A 15309-nucleotide genomic window follows, 5' to 3' on the forward strand; every position below is an offset into this window, starting at 1 on the left:
CGTGTCAGTTTTCCTAGCGGGGGGGGACAGTTTGGCCGACACAGCCCCACCTAGTGGCCTCTGCCGGGAACAAACGGTGACCAGGTAAATGGATGATTCCAATGCTGTACAACGGACAACAAGGTGGCGGCACAAGACAGAAGCAGTAAAACCATTAAAATAAGGCAACTTTCAATGATCGTGTCCGTACTGAAGTCTTTTCTTTTTCCTCGTTTTTTATCATTTGGTTCTTTTAATAATTTCCCCCTCAATGTTCAGCCGTAAAGTAAATCTAATATATTTTAGTTAATTTTTAGCCCCTCGACAGAGCGCTGGGGGCTTTGCGGGTGGAAATATCAGTCGCTTGGTTTCAAACCACTTTGGTCCGGTTGGATGCGAGGAGCAGCTCGGCCTCTCCGGCTCCAGACGCTCAATCTTGTTCAAACTATTTCCAAAGTCTGCGATCTCTCTCCACATGCCGAGCAAAATAATAATCGTAAATCTGAGATCAGGGGGAGGAGTCAAACGTCTTTCAGCCAGCGACGATCGGAGAGAGCGGGTCCGCGTGGAAATGTAAGAAACTAAAAAAATAAAAGAAGAATTTCCAGGGTAGTAAATCACCACTGAACCGTCCACCGAGTGGACTGGCAATGATTTATAAAGAAAAATAAAATAAAGTGTTTGACACCCTTCTCCATTCCTTGTCTCATCAAGACAAAAAAAAAAAAGAAGGTATTTTTCTCTCAAAATCAGAACTAATTAATAAACCGTAGCCGTATTAATTATTTGTCTTCCTTATTTCTCATTCAGAAGTCGTTGTAGGGGTGTAAAAAAACTATTCTCATGCTTGAGTGAAGAACTGGACGCCCCCCCCCCCTCCCTCCCTCCCTCCCCCCCATGTGGCGCAGAGAGAACCGGCGACGAGCAGACGTGGTTGAGTTGATCCATGTGGGCCGGCGTGTTTCTTGGGCGTTACTTCAGTGTCTTGGCATCTGGTGCGGGGGCAGCGGCAGCGGCGGCGGCGGGGGCTTTCTGGCTGACGGGTTTGGCATCATCCTTGGCTGCGGGGCCCGGGGCGACGGGAGCGGGGCCGGGCCCGGGGCCCGAGCTGGCCTGGCTGTGGGGCCGGCTGGTGGGCTGAGAGGGGTGCCGGCGGCGACCGTCCCCGCTGGACGAGTGTCTCCTGCGGCCTCCTTCCTCCATCGGCGGCTGGAGGCAGAAACAACCAGGGCGGAGGTTAGAGCGAGAGACGTTTTCAAAGCACAGCTTTCAGAAACAAAAACACAGTCGGCTCCATCTACTAAACTAATGTGGTGTCCACACAGCAGTAGATGGCTTAGCTTCCATGCTAACCGCCATCTAAGTCACTGTAGGTAACACACACACACACCGACTATGGATATGGATATATGTAAATATTCATGTAGCAACGACGATCATGCAGAAACCTCCGTCGGGTCATGCTGGCAAACGCTGTTTGAAGCTTTGATGCTTAAACACAGGTACTGCTACAGTGTCTTTGAGTACCATGATAAGTGCTCTATCAATAAAATGTATTATTATTATTACTACTATTACTCAATAAGCTGAGGCATCTTTTCAGGGTTGCTTTTACAAACCCCAATAGGTTATTCCACTCACATCAATCCTGAAGTCTTCCAGACGTTTAAACTTGCTCAGGCACTCCTGCAGCTTGGGGTCTATCTCCAGGGTCTTGGTTTTGGCGTATTTAAGGAAGGCCCAGAACTTCTCCAGTCCATAAAGCTGGCCTGAGGAGAGACGGAAAGATGCTTTACCAGAAAACTCTGACATTTAAAACACCATAGAATTGCATTGTTATTTATTTCTCCTCTGATCAGTGCACACTGTGTGCCGTACATAGCGCAGGATTTCTCACCAGCCTCGTAGTCTTTCATCGTCTCCTCCTGGAAATCCTTAAAGATGTCCGGCCTGAACTTCCTCTCTAGACCGTAGCTGTAGTACCTGAACAGGCACTCCAATCCGTACCTGCAACACACACACGCAACAAGTTAAACTTATTAATACTGACTTTTATTCTAAAGACAGGACATATGTTGTTTTGATAACACAACTAAATATAAAATCCTGAGAGATCAGCGGTCGAGGCTCTCGTACCTGTATCCTTCTTTCCCATCCTCGACCACCAGCTGTCTGAACTCCTCGTACATCTTCCTGTTGAAGTGATCGCGCAGGAAAAACGACCAGAAGCGGAAGAGTGTGTTCATCTCCTGTGATTGGCCGATTCCCAGACGTTTTCGCTCTGTGATTGGTGGAGAGGAGAGCGAGAGAGATAAGGTTTACTCAAAAATACAAGACGGACAAAAAAACAACAAGACATCCAGTATGGGTTCACAATACTGCAGAATAGATTTCCGCTGATGTGAAGGAACAGAAAAAATGGTAAAGTAGAAGTAACCGTGTGTGTGTGTGTGTGTGTACCATTGAGGCAGCGCCGGCGGTACTTGTGGTAGACGTGTTGCGTGAAGCCGTTCTCCTTGAGCAGCTCGTGTGACGGGTGCTGGAACTTGGGGAGGGACTGAGGCGTGCAGCCAACGTTACCCAGGGCGGGGGTGCCCTCCGATGGGCTGGCAGTAGAGCTGGAGAGGGAGGAACGGTGGAGAGACGCAATCAAATACTAGAAGTACTTTGGTGACGTTAGTCCCAAAACCCGGTATCAAACGGTGCTAAACTATTAAAGACCAGACAGAGGAGTGATCACTGCGATCTTTATGGACTTTACTCAGGATTTATTTTATTGAAATTTTGTATTTGTTTCCAGTGAATGTAAACATTACTGTTGCTGCTCTGGAAACATTTAGCTATAATTAAAAAAATAAGTATCAATAAAGAACTGAGCCGGTAGTATTGATACCCATCCCTCATGGGCAAGATAAAGGTCCCTTTAATGGGTCGCATTTAATCCCTTAAAGACCAAAGTTAAGTCCTAAATGTAGTTTTTGCTGCTACACATCACTGATCAAAGGGTTTATTCAAATATCTCAAAGTGGCGATCGATTTTCCACTTTTTAAAATCCATTTAATTCCAGTTAGAATAAAACAAAATACACTTTCATCACCGATTAAAATGAAATATCGGAGGAGTTGTCAAAAGATAAACAGCATTACTAATTACCGTATTGACAACAGTATCAGCCGTGTTCTTTTCTGTAATCGTGTAACGTCCATTCAAAAAAAGAGCGAGAGCGAGAGCGAGAGCTCACCTGACGGAGGCCGTACGGGAGCGATGCTCTCTGGAGTCCATCACCCAGCCGACGTGACACTCCATGGGCGGGTTGGAGCTGTGTCGGGTCTTCCTCTTCCTGGGCGTCTGAGAGGATGCAGAGATATGTCACATGTTTAGTCTACACGTTTGGTCAGTGTGGTTTCTTTATCACCGAAAACCTTCAACCCATGGACCCCTTCGGCGGCCATCTTACCTTTGCGTCTACGGGTCGACTCTCCTTCACCACCGGGTAGAAGCGCGGCGTCATGGTCTGGTCCTTCCGGTGAGGCGTGCGGGGCGTGCGGGGCGTCCGGGCACTGCGGTAGTTGGGCGAGTCAGGCACGGTAGTCGGGAGCGAGCGAGCTATCGAGGAGGGCTCGGGGGCCCCGAAGAGTTTGTTCGCCAAAGCGTCTGTGGGGACTGAAGACGAGAGGGGAAGATATGGGTTACTAACTACTTTAAGACGAGGGCTGTCCGACACCAGAGGAATTCTTTGACTCTTCGATTAGTTGATTTAAATCAATAGATCTGTAAAAGTTTAAACATGGATTTATGTCTTTTTAAGATCCTTTTAATGCACGTTAGGATAAAAAACATTTGTTATTACTGAATAAACTGAATGAGCGAAATCCTTCTTCTACAGACTCTAAATACAGTATTGTACTGTATTATCTCTGGAATCTATGTTTAAAAAAAAATCACACAAGAGATATTATTTTTGAGTGGAGAATAACACAGGCTATGTGTTGCATTATGGGTAGTTTTTAAGTCTCAAAAGGACAGCAAGTTAATGATTAGAGGCCTAAAAAAAAGTAAAAATATCCAGATTTCACAAGAAACCCACAAATACCAGAGAAAGGTCAGAAAAAAATGCAGTTATTTGTGTCCTGTTGTTTTGTGATTAATCTCTGTATCCTGTGTAGGGTCAGTTTTAACTTCACCTCATGTCCTTTGTAAAGACAGAACGTCGATGTAAATACATCGTGTGAGTGTGTTTCATATCCGTGTCCTTACTCTGCTGGGGTTTGGGGGGCCCTGGAGGGACTTCCTGCTTGGGGTCGACCGGGGGTTCAGGGGTCAGGCAGTCGAACTCTTCGCGGCTGATCAGGTGGACCTTCTTGAAGTTCTCCACCTCTTGCTGTAAAACGGAGAAAAACAGGCGTTAATATGACGACAAAATATATACATTGAGAGTAAATAAAAATAAAACAACAATCTGGGACAAACGTTCAACGCGTGGATTCTCTACGGACCTGATCTGCAGTAATCTGGACATTGAGATGCAGCAGCAGAACATGGCTGCCAGAAACAACCTTTTCACCTTCATGTCTCTGACTGTTCTGACTCGAGTGAAACAACCAGCCGAGTTACAACTACACACAGAACCCTGAAGCTTCCACCAGCGGAGATGACAGATAACCAAACCGTCGCTGCTCGTCCTCCAACAGCAGCAGCTCAATTTAAAACCTCCCCGTAGACCGACGACGAGTCTGTATCACTGCCCTCGCACTCACACTGTCATTCCATCGAGCATCCTCAGATCTTTCAGCGTCCATCTTTGCCTCCCCCCCTGCGGCCCGTCGGCTACGATCCCTCAGGCCGAGGCCTCGTGCGTGGGGTGCATTTATAAACACGCGTCCCCCTGTTCCACACGCAGCTGGATGTGCGCCGAAGAGCACGTGAAGGTCCCCACAATGAGTTCAACAATGCTACAATGGCAACAAAAACCAAAACAAACAAATCTCTCTCTTCTGTGTCGGGTTTCCAGCTCTGAATCTACTCATCTGGTTTTGGGCAGAAACACCTCCAATCTGACAAAGAAGAACGTGACTGGAGTCGGGCTCTTCTGACAGCTTCCACGTAGCTGTCGGAAGAGCCCCGACTCCAGTCACGTTTCACTAAAGGTTGTTTTGTTTTAAGGGGGACCATGTGATCCCAAAACTCTCCACTAACACTCGGATACTGTAGGCGAGTCTTCATTATGTAATACATGGTGATGGTTCATGATGTTTGTTAAGACAAATTGTTTTCTGATCCACTAACATCTAAAAAGGACTTCATCTATTGGAAATGTTATCAGTTTACATGAAGCAAACCGTTTAAAGCGTTCATCTACGAGTATAAATAGGTTATAGTCTAAAAGTAGGGTGTATTTTGATAGAAAGGGTTAATATTGGCATGATTAAAGATCATGTTTTCATCAGCTGGGATGAGGTGTCTCACCGTTATGACGTTATGTTGGCATTTAAGAAGAGGAGCGGCTGTTTGACTTAGGCGAGTTAACTGAAGGAGAAAATTATATGCAATTAGTTTTGTATCCTCCTTTTTGTTTCCTTTGTAAACACGAAAGACAAATTTACTTTGGTAGAAGTTAAAATTATTAAAAACAGAAGTGTGTTTTCTCAACGGTGGTCCAGCAGTCTGGTTATTTTATCTCATTGTTGGAGCTATGGCTGAAGCTATGTGTAACATTTAATCAATATTATAATCATCCATTCTCAGACTGTATTAAAGCAACTTACCATCATATAACGGTTCATATCATATCTTAGGAAAAAATACTCGATTTTCACCAGAAATGTGTCAATTTACACTCGTTACACGCATACGGTCTTTTCAAAATAAACTTCCCTCTTCACAGGAAACTCACTTAGGAATATATTTAGGAAACGTATGCTAATTTCAGCAAACTTAGTTTGAGGAAAAGATCATGGTTTGAGTTGAAATAACCAGGGATGTGAAGTAAGAAATAACGAATGTTACGAGACAAAAGCATCAACGTTGACGTCTCGTTTCAAACAGGAAACTAACAGCCATCTCCTGGCTGATAGATCGCTGTTTGTTGGACCCATCCACCTCCAATCCCTCCTGCAACACATGCGCTTAAGCGGCCTTGAAACTTCCTTGTTCATGAATATGTGGCTAACATAAGAAAAAAATGTCGCGGGACATCTACGAATCACGGCACATTAACAGTTTTTAACTTCTGACAGTTTTGGAAACAAAGACTGTACTTTGGGTGTATTTTGAACGCTCGGCAGTAACGGTTAGAATCAAAACCATGAAGACAGGAGCTCACCTTGATGGTGGCGTACTCGGGCTCGTACGTGTCGTCCCACAGGTCCCGCTCGTAGTAGAACAGCCCGTCGCTGATCACCTTCACCAGCTCGTTGGTCAGCTTGGAGCGCGACGTGTGGTGTCCCGTGCGGTCTCCCCCCGGGTGCTTCCTCAGGTAGGGCGGCGTCTGCGTCACGATCAGGATCTTGTTGACGTCGTGGTCGTCGATCTCGCCATCCGTCTCCTCGTCCGACCAGTCTGTGAAGGTGTTGCGCCGCCCGTCCATCTGAAGCATCTCCTCGTCGAACATGAAGTCGAGCTCCTCGGGTTCGTCCGGCTCCGCTCCGTCCTGAAAGAAACAAAAGAAAGAAATTATTAGAAGATCGCCGTGTTTGAACAACATCGCCGAGTTTGAACAATTACCCAATTCAATTAGGGGAAATTATCAACAATGGTTGTGTTGTAGGTCAATTAATCATTTCTCTTCCTCACCTTATTCCCTGTGGTAGCCGGGGAGGGCGAGGAGCCGGGCTGAGGCACCGGGGAGCGATTCGAGTCGTCCTTTTCCTTCTGCTGCTGCAACGAGGGGGCCTTCATCAGCCAACCAGCACCGACCACGGAGGAGGAGGAGGAAGGGGGAGGAAGGAAGAATACCAACATGACAAGTTAAGTATAAGATGGGGACTGTCGTTTTCTTGTGCAAAAATAAAACATAAAATAGGCAAAAAGACTTCTTTACATCAGAAACAGGATTTTATTTGAATCTATTTTGTTTCTGCAGTGACACATTTTAAAATGTAATGATGAAGTCAATAATATTCTATTTAAAGGCACTTTTCTCTGACTTCCTAGTAAGTGGCCCACAATGCATCACGGTCAATGTAAAACGTAATGATCCAATGATCACATGGGGATGACTCACCTTCTCTGCGCTGATCTTGGGTCTGGCCGGGGAGGGTCTGGGCCTCTTCTTGACCTCGATCCAGCACTCAGAGTCCAGGTCGGGGAGGCTGGCGGAGAGGCCCTTGGGCATCGTCTTGAGGTTGGAGATGTCTAGTTCGGTCTTGCCGCGCTGCTTGGCCGGCGCGGACGACCTGGGAGAGCCTGCAGCAGACACACAGAGAGAACATTTTATATTGACTTGTTTTCAAAAGCAGTACACAAAATAAGGCAGAAAATCCAGAAAAAGTCCACTTTTCTCCTCATAGTTTTGACCCATTAACAGCAGATCAGACGGGTCACCTCTGGGCTCCTCGGTCGGCTGCCTCGGGACAAACTCGGGGCAGTTGATGAGCTGGGAGAAATCCGTGTGGGTTTGATTGAGCATGGCCAGGCCCGGCAGAGGCCACTTCTCCGGGTCCACCTTCCGGCGGATCTTCATGTCGATCACTTCCACTTCCTCGCTGTTCTTCAAAGCCTGAGGGGAGAGAGGACGGGCCGGTTAGTCTGTGCGATAACAAGGTTCTTGGACCGTCTCTGCGTAAAGGATCTCACTGACGTCAAAGGACATGAAGTGGTGTGTTTATGTTGTGTTAGTCTAATGGCTGGGAGGTGATTCAATATGATAATTTATCATCTTTCAATGGAATCATATCGTTATTAAATCATACATTCAGATCTTGAGAAACATAATTATGTTGTCTAAGTTGATAATAACAAATTTCTTAAATCTGATCAAACTATTGTCTGATTATTAGTATTTGTGTGCACGCACGTCAACAAAGTCAGTGTCTAAGCTGGAAATATGTATTTAAAAGTGCGATATAAATCGTCAACGAGATATTAAATGATCCACACGGTGGAGGAGGAAAGTAGTTCCCCCGAAAACCACAAGTTGTTTCTAAAAGTTTTCTTCTTGAAGGTGACTTTGGTGTTGTTGGTTTGCTTCAGTGCTGAGATCAGAGTTGTGAAAGTTCTCCTCATTGATTATTCAGAGAAGAGACATGAAGATCTCATCACGTCTGCAGCTTCAGTCGGATCCGTGTTTCTACTTTTATTGGGTTTAACAAAACAGCCTTCAGGCCTCGTGTTGACGTGATTTTGGCGTCTCATCACTTCACTTCCCCCCAAATCTTGACTCCAATCAAACCAGTTTTGACTCCATTAACCACATTGTCATCTCCCATCATGCTTACCTCCATGATGAGGTGGACGTCGGTGGTGAGAGCCTGAACTCTGTGGAAACTGGCGACGAGTCCGATGGGCAGGAAGCCCCCCTGGTCCATCTTCCTCCGCAGGAAGAAGTCTCGCTCCAGGTTGTCCAGACTGAAGTAGTACTCACTACAGGGGGGTGGGGGTGGGGGGGCAGAGAAACAAGGAAACGTATCAGCCGTTTGTTGCCGTTCCTTCACGGACTGAGACGCAAGTGAGACGAACGAATGTAAAAACACTGGAAACATTTTTGCATTGTTTTTTAATCGTGTGCCACATTGAACCGAATACCTTCCGAGGAACCACTAACCCCAACCAGAATATCTGATGGGGTCTCAAAGTCTCCGAGTAACTTGAGACAGACGAACTGAAGGGGGCACCGAGTGCACACGAGGAAACAGTTACGCTCCTTCTGTTGGGTGCCAAAAAAAAACTACTGTCTCAACACAGTGAAGTGTGTTGCTCAGCCAAACTGTGACTGCAGACCTGTTGTGGTTGGGTATGGGGCAGGATTTAAGAGTCATTTATTATCGTCTCCCTTTGTTGCTTCAGTGCTGAGATCAGAGTTGTGAACGTTCTCCTCATTGATTATTCAGAGAAGAGACATGAAGATCTCATCACGTCTACAGCTTAGAGATCTCACCCTGCACCACAGACGGAGAGACCAGGCCTTATATTCGATGCCATGAAGAAGAAGAAGCTGAACTCACATCTGCCTCTTGATGTAGTCCTTCAGCAGGTCGTGGTCGGCGGAGTAAAGGTCGCTGCTGCTCATGTTGTCGTAGTAGTAAGTCACCGTGTTGCCAAACTTCTGGGCGGAGGGTCCGTCCTTCGAGTCGTAGGACTTGTAGCCGTAGTGGTAGTCATAGTGGCCTTGACGGGACAGAAACAGAGAATTGGAACTGGTTAGTATTTGATGTTGGGAGTTAACCTCATGTATTATATTATACCACATTATGACTAATATAGCCGGGGGAATTTACACTCTGAATTGAGTTGCAAGTAGATAAATTACATCAATTTATTAAGCTTTGAGTCCAAACTTTCATTTGTTGAAACTTTTCACTCCTGTTTCACAAAAACAACAGCACAATTATGGCCAAAATCAGTTCAAATGTGATTCAAAGTTGCGGGAGAGACAGAATTAAACTGCGATCTGCAATCAAATTACCCCTTTCAGTACGGAGCAGAATATCAAATCTACACTAAGATATACAACAATCATCTACAATGGACAACGAATGGTATTCTAAAAAGTATAGAAGATCTATTACATACGCCTCCTGGATGATGCTCGAGGTTAAATTATATTAAGAAAAACATAAAAAATGTCATAAAGAAATGACATTAAAAGAGCAACAGTAGCCACTGAAAGATGTGTGTGTGTATATTCTAGTTTGCGGGAACACACACACACACACACATGCGAGAGCCGACTAAACACACAAAGACAAAGTTCATCTGCTCAGCATCATCTGACCGTTTCTTCAGCGCTGCTGAGAGTCAACAACGGGTCTTCGAGGAGGCAGCAGGACGGAACTGGACCTAACAAGACGGTCACACTCGTTTCATCCTCCGGGGTTTCAATCTTTGTTTTCTCTCACTTTTCTTTCCTCTTATAAAATCTTAAAAAAAAAAGGTAGCAGTGCTCTCTCTACTTCAGTCTGTCGAAGGAGGGTAAGGAAGGGATGTGTATGAAAAGAGTGAATAACAGAGAGAGAGAGAAAGAGAAAGAGAGAGAGAGAGAGAGAGAGAGAGAGAAAGAGAAAGAGAGAGAGAGAGAAAGAGAAAGAGAAAGAGAAAGAGAGAGAGAAAGCTGACAAAACCAACAGGCCTTGGGGGGGGGGGGCAAACCTGCTTCTCTAGCTAGTCCAACGGGTCTTTTCCTCATTCCTAAACTCACTGGTTGTTATTGCACTCTTTTGGGGGGTTTTCACTGAAGCCTCAGTGGGGCCAGTTTAGGGTAACCTCCACCCGGTTTGAGAGCGGAAAGAAAAACCTGTAAAACGTTCTGTAAAGATCGTCTGGACACTATCAAGTTGAGGCTTTATAGCACTCTCATCGCTAATTAATTATGGAGCAACAGTCTGGAGTTGATGAGCTAGAACAAGTTATATCTTGTTTGTTTAACGCTTTAAAAAAAGACGATCGTTTGCATAATCCTGTTTAAATTTTGCTCTAAAATAAAAAAATCATAACAGCTAGAGCGTTGGTTCTTTCTGCTTCCGTCATTACTTTAGATCACGTGTGTTACGTAACATAATGAATCTATCAACACCTTTAAAATAAGCATTCAGTTTCTAAAAGGTTTCTTCTTGAAGGTGACTTTGGTGTTGTTGGTTTGCTTCAGTGCTGAGATCAGAGTTGTGAAAGTTCTCCTCATTGATTATTCAGAGAAGAGACATGAAGATCTCATCACGTCTACAGCTTCAGCTTCAGTCGGATCCGTGTTCCTACTTTTACACAACAGGAGCTTTTATTTTGTGATTAAGTCGCACATGAATATATTTTGTTCGAACTGCTGTTTTAATCATGAATGCTTTACAATATTACACCGCCAAAAAATAGTGTTTCCCGATATTTCTGAGCTTTTGTGCTGCAACTAAAAGGAGTCAAAAAACACACTACAGTGTTCAATAACACCGAGGCTCGATAGACTGAACCAGAACCTTGACGAAGGAAGCGCAGACCAGATGCAGTCCTTCCATTCTTACCTTTCACAATAAAAGCCCTAGACATATACACAATGTGTAACTGTGTACCAGAGAGATCTGAGATTCACTCAGAGAGTTTGACTAAAGGGAAACTTATTAGGATATCTTACAGTAGTGTTAGGCTACACAACAGTTTACCTCAGAGCGACTGCATGAAGCCGCTCTGGGTCAATAGGATCCATGTCGTCCTCTGCCTGCAAGAATCCATTCAAACCTTTTCTTGATAAAGTCGAGCAACTTTTGCAATCCCGCAATGCTGCCAGTATAAATGGTTTTGGTGAGGAGAAATTCAGTATTACGCATTATTGTGTCTTTATTTTCGGTATGTAAAGGCAACATTGTGTCATTTGACGTTCGTGTAGCACAAACTCCGAACCTTTTATTGAAAAAGTGTTTCAACTATTGCAAGTTTGCTATCAATCTATCAATATCCCTACATTAACATTTTGCATTTCTGTGTCGTTTATTCAGTACACCCCAGTTGTATAAAAGGCCTTTTTTGTGCTTATAAGACCGTGTTGCCTTTTTATCTTGTGCATCAGTTTGCATATACTGTCTCAATGTCACTATGAATACTGGTGAGGAACTGAACTGGTACTAAAAAAGGTTTCCGGTGGTGACACAGTGTCACACACACACAAACATCACAGTGTCTCACACACACACACACACACACACACACCAAATATTACCAAACTAAATTCAAGTCACAAGATTAGCTGTTGACCATTCTGCATTACTGTGGTCCATCATGTGCTGTAATGACATCTCACACACACACACACACACACACACACACACACACACACACACACACACACACACTAAATCTTCACCAGTGCCAGTATTGTTAACGGAAGCAAAAAAAGAGGCCGATGATAAGAAAAAAAAAAGTTCTATTTTTAAAACTTTTCAAAAAACTTCACATTAATTTCTATGCTCGTCTTTCTATTGGAGGAAACAAACACACACGTACCTCTGCCACCTCGGCCTCGCCCCCGGCCTCTTCCTCTTCCACGCCCGCGACCCCTGAACCCTCCGCGGAACGGCGCTCCCTCGCTCTTCACGCTGGACACCTCGTCGTGGTCGTCGCGCCACTCCCGCTCGTACTTTTGACTGTGCCAGTCTGCAGTGGGGGGGGAACCAACACACCTTCCCGTTAGCACACAAACACACCATCACACTGAACAAGTGGGGACAAAACTAATATATAAAGGGAATTTGTGGGATTATTATCGTTACTTTTAACTTCAAATCTCACGCAAACAAACAGATCCAACGTCCTCTTGGACGGCCACACATTTCACTTCCTCAGTGAATATAAGAAACACGTTCTTCATACTGTACATTCAAACAGCGGAGCTATCAAAGCAGAAGTAGATTAGTAGGAGCTCGTCAGTCCACATCCTGCTGCTGAGTCATGCACGCCGTCTCCTCCGGCTAAATGCAGTAATGATAGCTCGACAGCTACAGATGTAGCAACACAGACGCACATCCAGTAAAGCCGCTGTCACAAGTCCAACAGCGTAACTGCTGCTGGTAACTCGTGGTATTTAAAGCTCAACGTTAAAGCAGCTTGGTGGGATTTCTTTGTCTGACCTCTGAGGTCGTTCCTGGCGTTGGGAGGCAGGCGGGGGTTTTCGTTCTGCCTGCTGTTGTTCCTGGAGGCCGAGCGCTCCCGGGGACCCTCCGACTTCACCTCGATCATCAGGGGAACCCACTTCTGCTTGTTTCCTGTTCGGTACGAGACGGAGAGGCGGCGCAGTTAGAAAACATTTTGTCATTTAGGCCTGAAATCATCTTTAAAGTCTGTCATTGTGGTTTTAGTAACTAAGATTTCTTCAGACGATTTGTCGTTTTTTTTATGCTGAATTACTCATTTTGAAGAAATGTATAAACGCATATCTTTTTGTGTGATTCTTTGTGGAGAAAGTTTTACAGATCGGTCATTAAATCAAATAAATGAATAGTCAACTAAAGAATCGTGTGTTGGTCAACTTAAGAATTTCTTTGGTTGCGGACTGAAAGACGTCTGCTAAAACCTTTCTACTCACTAATGAAGAAATAAACAAACAAAGTAAACCTTCACTGGAATGAACTGTGATCGTTACTGCTGATTATTTTATTGGTGAACCAGTCTGCTGCAGTACCTCAGGCAGCCTGCAGGCAGCATCAGCGATCTACTGTTTAGAGCAACATCTGGCTGTGTGTGTATGGCCGAGTGTGTGTGTGTGTGGCCGAGTGTGTGACAGATAACAGATGCAATGGGGGAGAGGAAATGCCAGTTTTAGGAGACGTGGCCCTGTATCTGCTGACTGAGTAGGTAAGAGGAGGAGGGAGAGATTAGAAGGTGTAAAATACTCATTGAATAAATATCAAAAGCAGCTCACTACACTTCACATTCTGAGGATCTTTTGACAGCAGCAACGCAGGAGATCAGCTCGTGGAACAGGACGATGACGGAGCAAAATGTTGGAGCGACATTGTTGATCGATAGAGCAGTTACTCAAAGTGCTTACTACTTAACGTCACACAACAGCCCGACGTCCTAAATCCTAGAGTCAGTCAGGGGAGGGGCTGTTCATTTAGGGTTTAAATGGGGCTTAATGTGACTAGCATGAGTGTGTTGTTGGTTTGCTTCAGTGCTGAGATCAGAGTTGTGAAAGTTCTCCTCATTGATTATTCAGAGAAGAGACATGAAGATCTCATCACGTCTACAGCACGTCTGCAGCTTCAGTCACACACACACACACACAAGCAGGTTTGGTTATATTGAAACCAGTGTGGTTTAAGTGTGGTCCATAAAGACTGAACAAGGCCTTTGCCTGTTTGGATGCTAACATTAGCACATGCTACTGTTCAGCATCTATCGATTTTTGCCATTTTTCCACATTCACCTTTTTTCTTGGGTCCGTTCTTCTGGGAGTCATCGTCTCCGTTCTTCTCCTCTCCGGAGTCGTCCGACTTGGCCTTCAGGTTCTCCTTGCTCTCCTCGTTGCTCTCCCTCTTCTCCTTCGACTCCTTCTTGACCGCCGCCGCCGTCGTCGTCGCCGCCGCCGTCGTCGCCGTCGTCTTCTTCGGAGCCTGAAGAGAGAAAAAAAACAACAAAAGAAACGAGTTCAGACGTTTAGAGAAAGAGCAGCAGAAACCGTTCGCTCCCATCAAAAGGAGACTGAAGACCTATTCAAACAAAATGAAGAGTTACGGTAACTTGGTTATTTCCTGATTCAGCAAAGTGGAATCTGAAAATATTAAGTTGGTTAAACACGTACAAGATAACAGTCAAATAATAGACTGTTTGCTTAACCTCTCCACTCAATCCTAGCAGGCAACATCTAAAGCTATGCTAGTTATGTCAAACTCTGGAGCTCTGCTGAGAGAGACCTTTGGTATCCAAAGAGTCTGAAGGACGCTTGAGACACCAGACGTCATTCACAATGACGTCCGGTATGTAGCCTACAAAATGCACATTTAAGAAACTTAAAACGAGTCAGCTGAACAGAGTTAACGTCAGATTAATTAGCTAGCTTGCTACAGGCGATAAAAGCAACTAGCGGTTGTCGTTTCAGCCAGCTAGAGGAGGGGCTGTTTCATCCAAGTCTGGGAAATCAACTGGTCGTTTAAAAAAAAATTATAATTAAAAAGTTTCGATTAAATCTGCATAGCAACAGTACCGAGGGAAAGGACGACTGGATGTTTTCTAGATGGTTAGCGTAGATTTGTAAGAACCGTTGGAGCAACAGCCTTACTGTTGATTGATAGAGCGATTACTCAAAGTCACACAACAGCCCGACGTCCTAAATCCTAGAGTCAGTCAGGGGAGGGGCTGTTCATTTAGGGTTTAAATGGGGCTTAATGTGACTAGCATGAGTGTGTTGTTGGTTTGCTTCAGTGCTGAGATCAGAGTTGTGAAAGTTCTCCTCATTGATTATTCAGAGAAGAGACATGAAGATCTCATCACGTCTGCAGCTTCAGTCACACACACGCAAGCAGGTTTGGTTATATTGATTTAAATATAACACTTAGACTGGATATTAAATATTAAAATATATTGAAGGAATGTGCAGCGGAGATCTATCCAAACCTTTACGATTCGAGGACGGTCCCTAAACTTCACCGTCTCGTGAGAATTTAGCAAGTCGAGGGTTGCCGTCTAGACACGAC

At 44.9% G+C, this 15309-nt stretch overlaps 1 protein-coding gene across 2 annotated transcripts in view; it reads right to left on the reverse strand.

Annotated features, from left to right (window-relative positions):
- Nucleotides 1–24: 24 nt before the first annotated feature.
- The window catches only part of larp1 (La ribonucleoprotein 1, translational regulator), a 37940-nt gene continuing 22655 nt past the window's right edge, over nucleotides 25–15309 (reverse strand). For both annotated transcript variants that reach the window (XM_031868958.1, XM_031868957.1), the window contains 17 exons: nucleotides 14043–14229; nucleotides 12745–12879; nucleotides 12122–12271; nucleotides 9142–9304; nucleotides 8416–8560; nucleotides 7523–7697; nucleotides 7203–7384; nucleotides 6773–6871; nucleotides 6303–6629; nucleotides 4238–4361; nucleotides 3438–3643; nucleotides 3222–3328; nucleotides 2440–2597; nucleotides 2116–2260; nucleotides 1877–1986; nucleotides 1621–1748; nucleotides 25–1188 (listed from right to left, as the gene is read on the reverse strand). In XM_031868958.1, the coding sequence (XP_031724818.1) occupies nucleotides 952–1188; nucleotides 1621–1748; nucleotides 1877–1986; nucleotides 2116–2260; nucleotides 2440–2597; nucleotides 3222–3328; nucleotides 3438–3643; nucleotides 4238–4361; nucleotides 6303–6629; nucleotides 6773–6871; nucleotides 7203–7384; nucleotides 7523–7697; nucleotides 8416–8560; nucleotides 9142–9304; nucleotides 12122–12271; nucleotides 12745–12879; nucleotides 14043–14229 (2778 nt within the window). In that variant the 3' untranslated portion in view covers nucleotides 25–951. The remainder of the gene's footprint in view (nucleotides 1189–1620; nucleotides 1749–1876; nucleotides 1987–2115; nucleotides 2261–2439; nucleotides 2598–3221; nucleotides 3329–3437; nucleotides 3644–4237; nucleotides 4362–6302; nucleotides 6630–6772; nucleotides 6872–7202; nucleotides 7385–7522; nucleotides 7698–8415; nucleotides 8561–9141; nucleotides 9305–12121; nucleotides 12272–12744; nucleotides 12880–14042; nucleotides 14230–15309) is intronic.

This window comes from Anarrhichthys ocellatus, unplaced genomic scaffold (genome assembly GCF_004355925.1).
Source record: "Anarrhichthys ocellatus isolate YVR2014 unplaced genomic scaffold, GSC_Weel_1.0 scaffold45, whole genome shotgun sequence".
NCBI classification, from domain to species: domain Eukaryota; kingdom Metazoa; phylum Chordata; class Actinopteri; order Perciformes; family Anarhichadidae; genus Anarrhichthys; species Anarrhichthys ocellatus.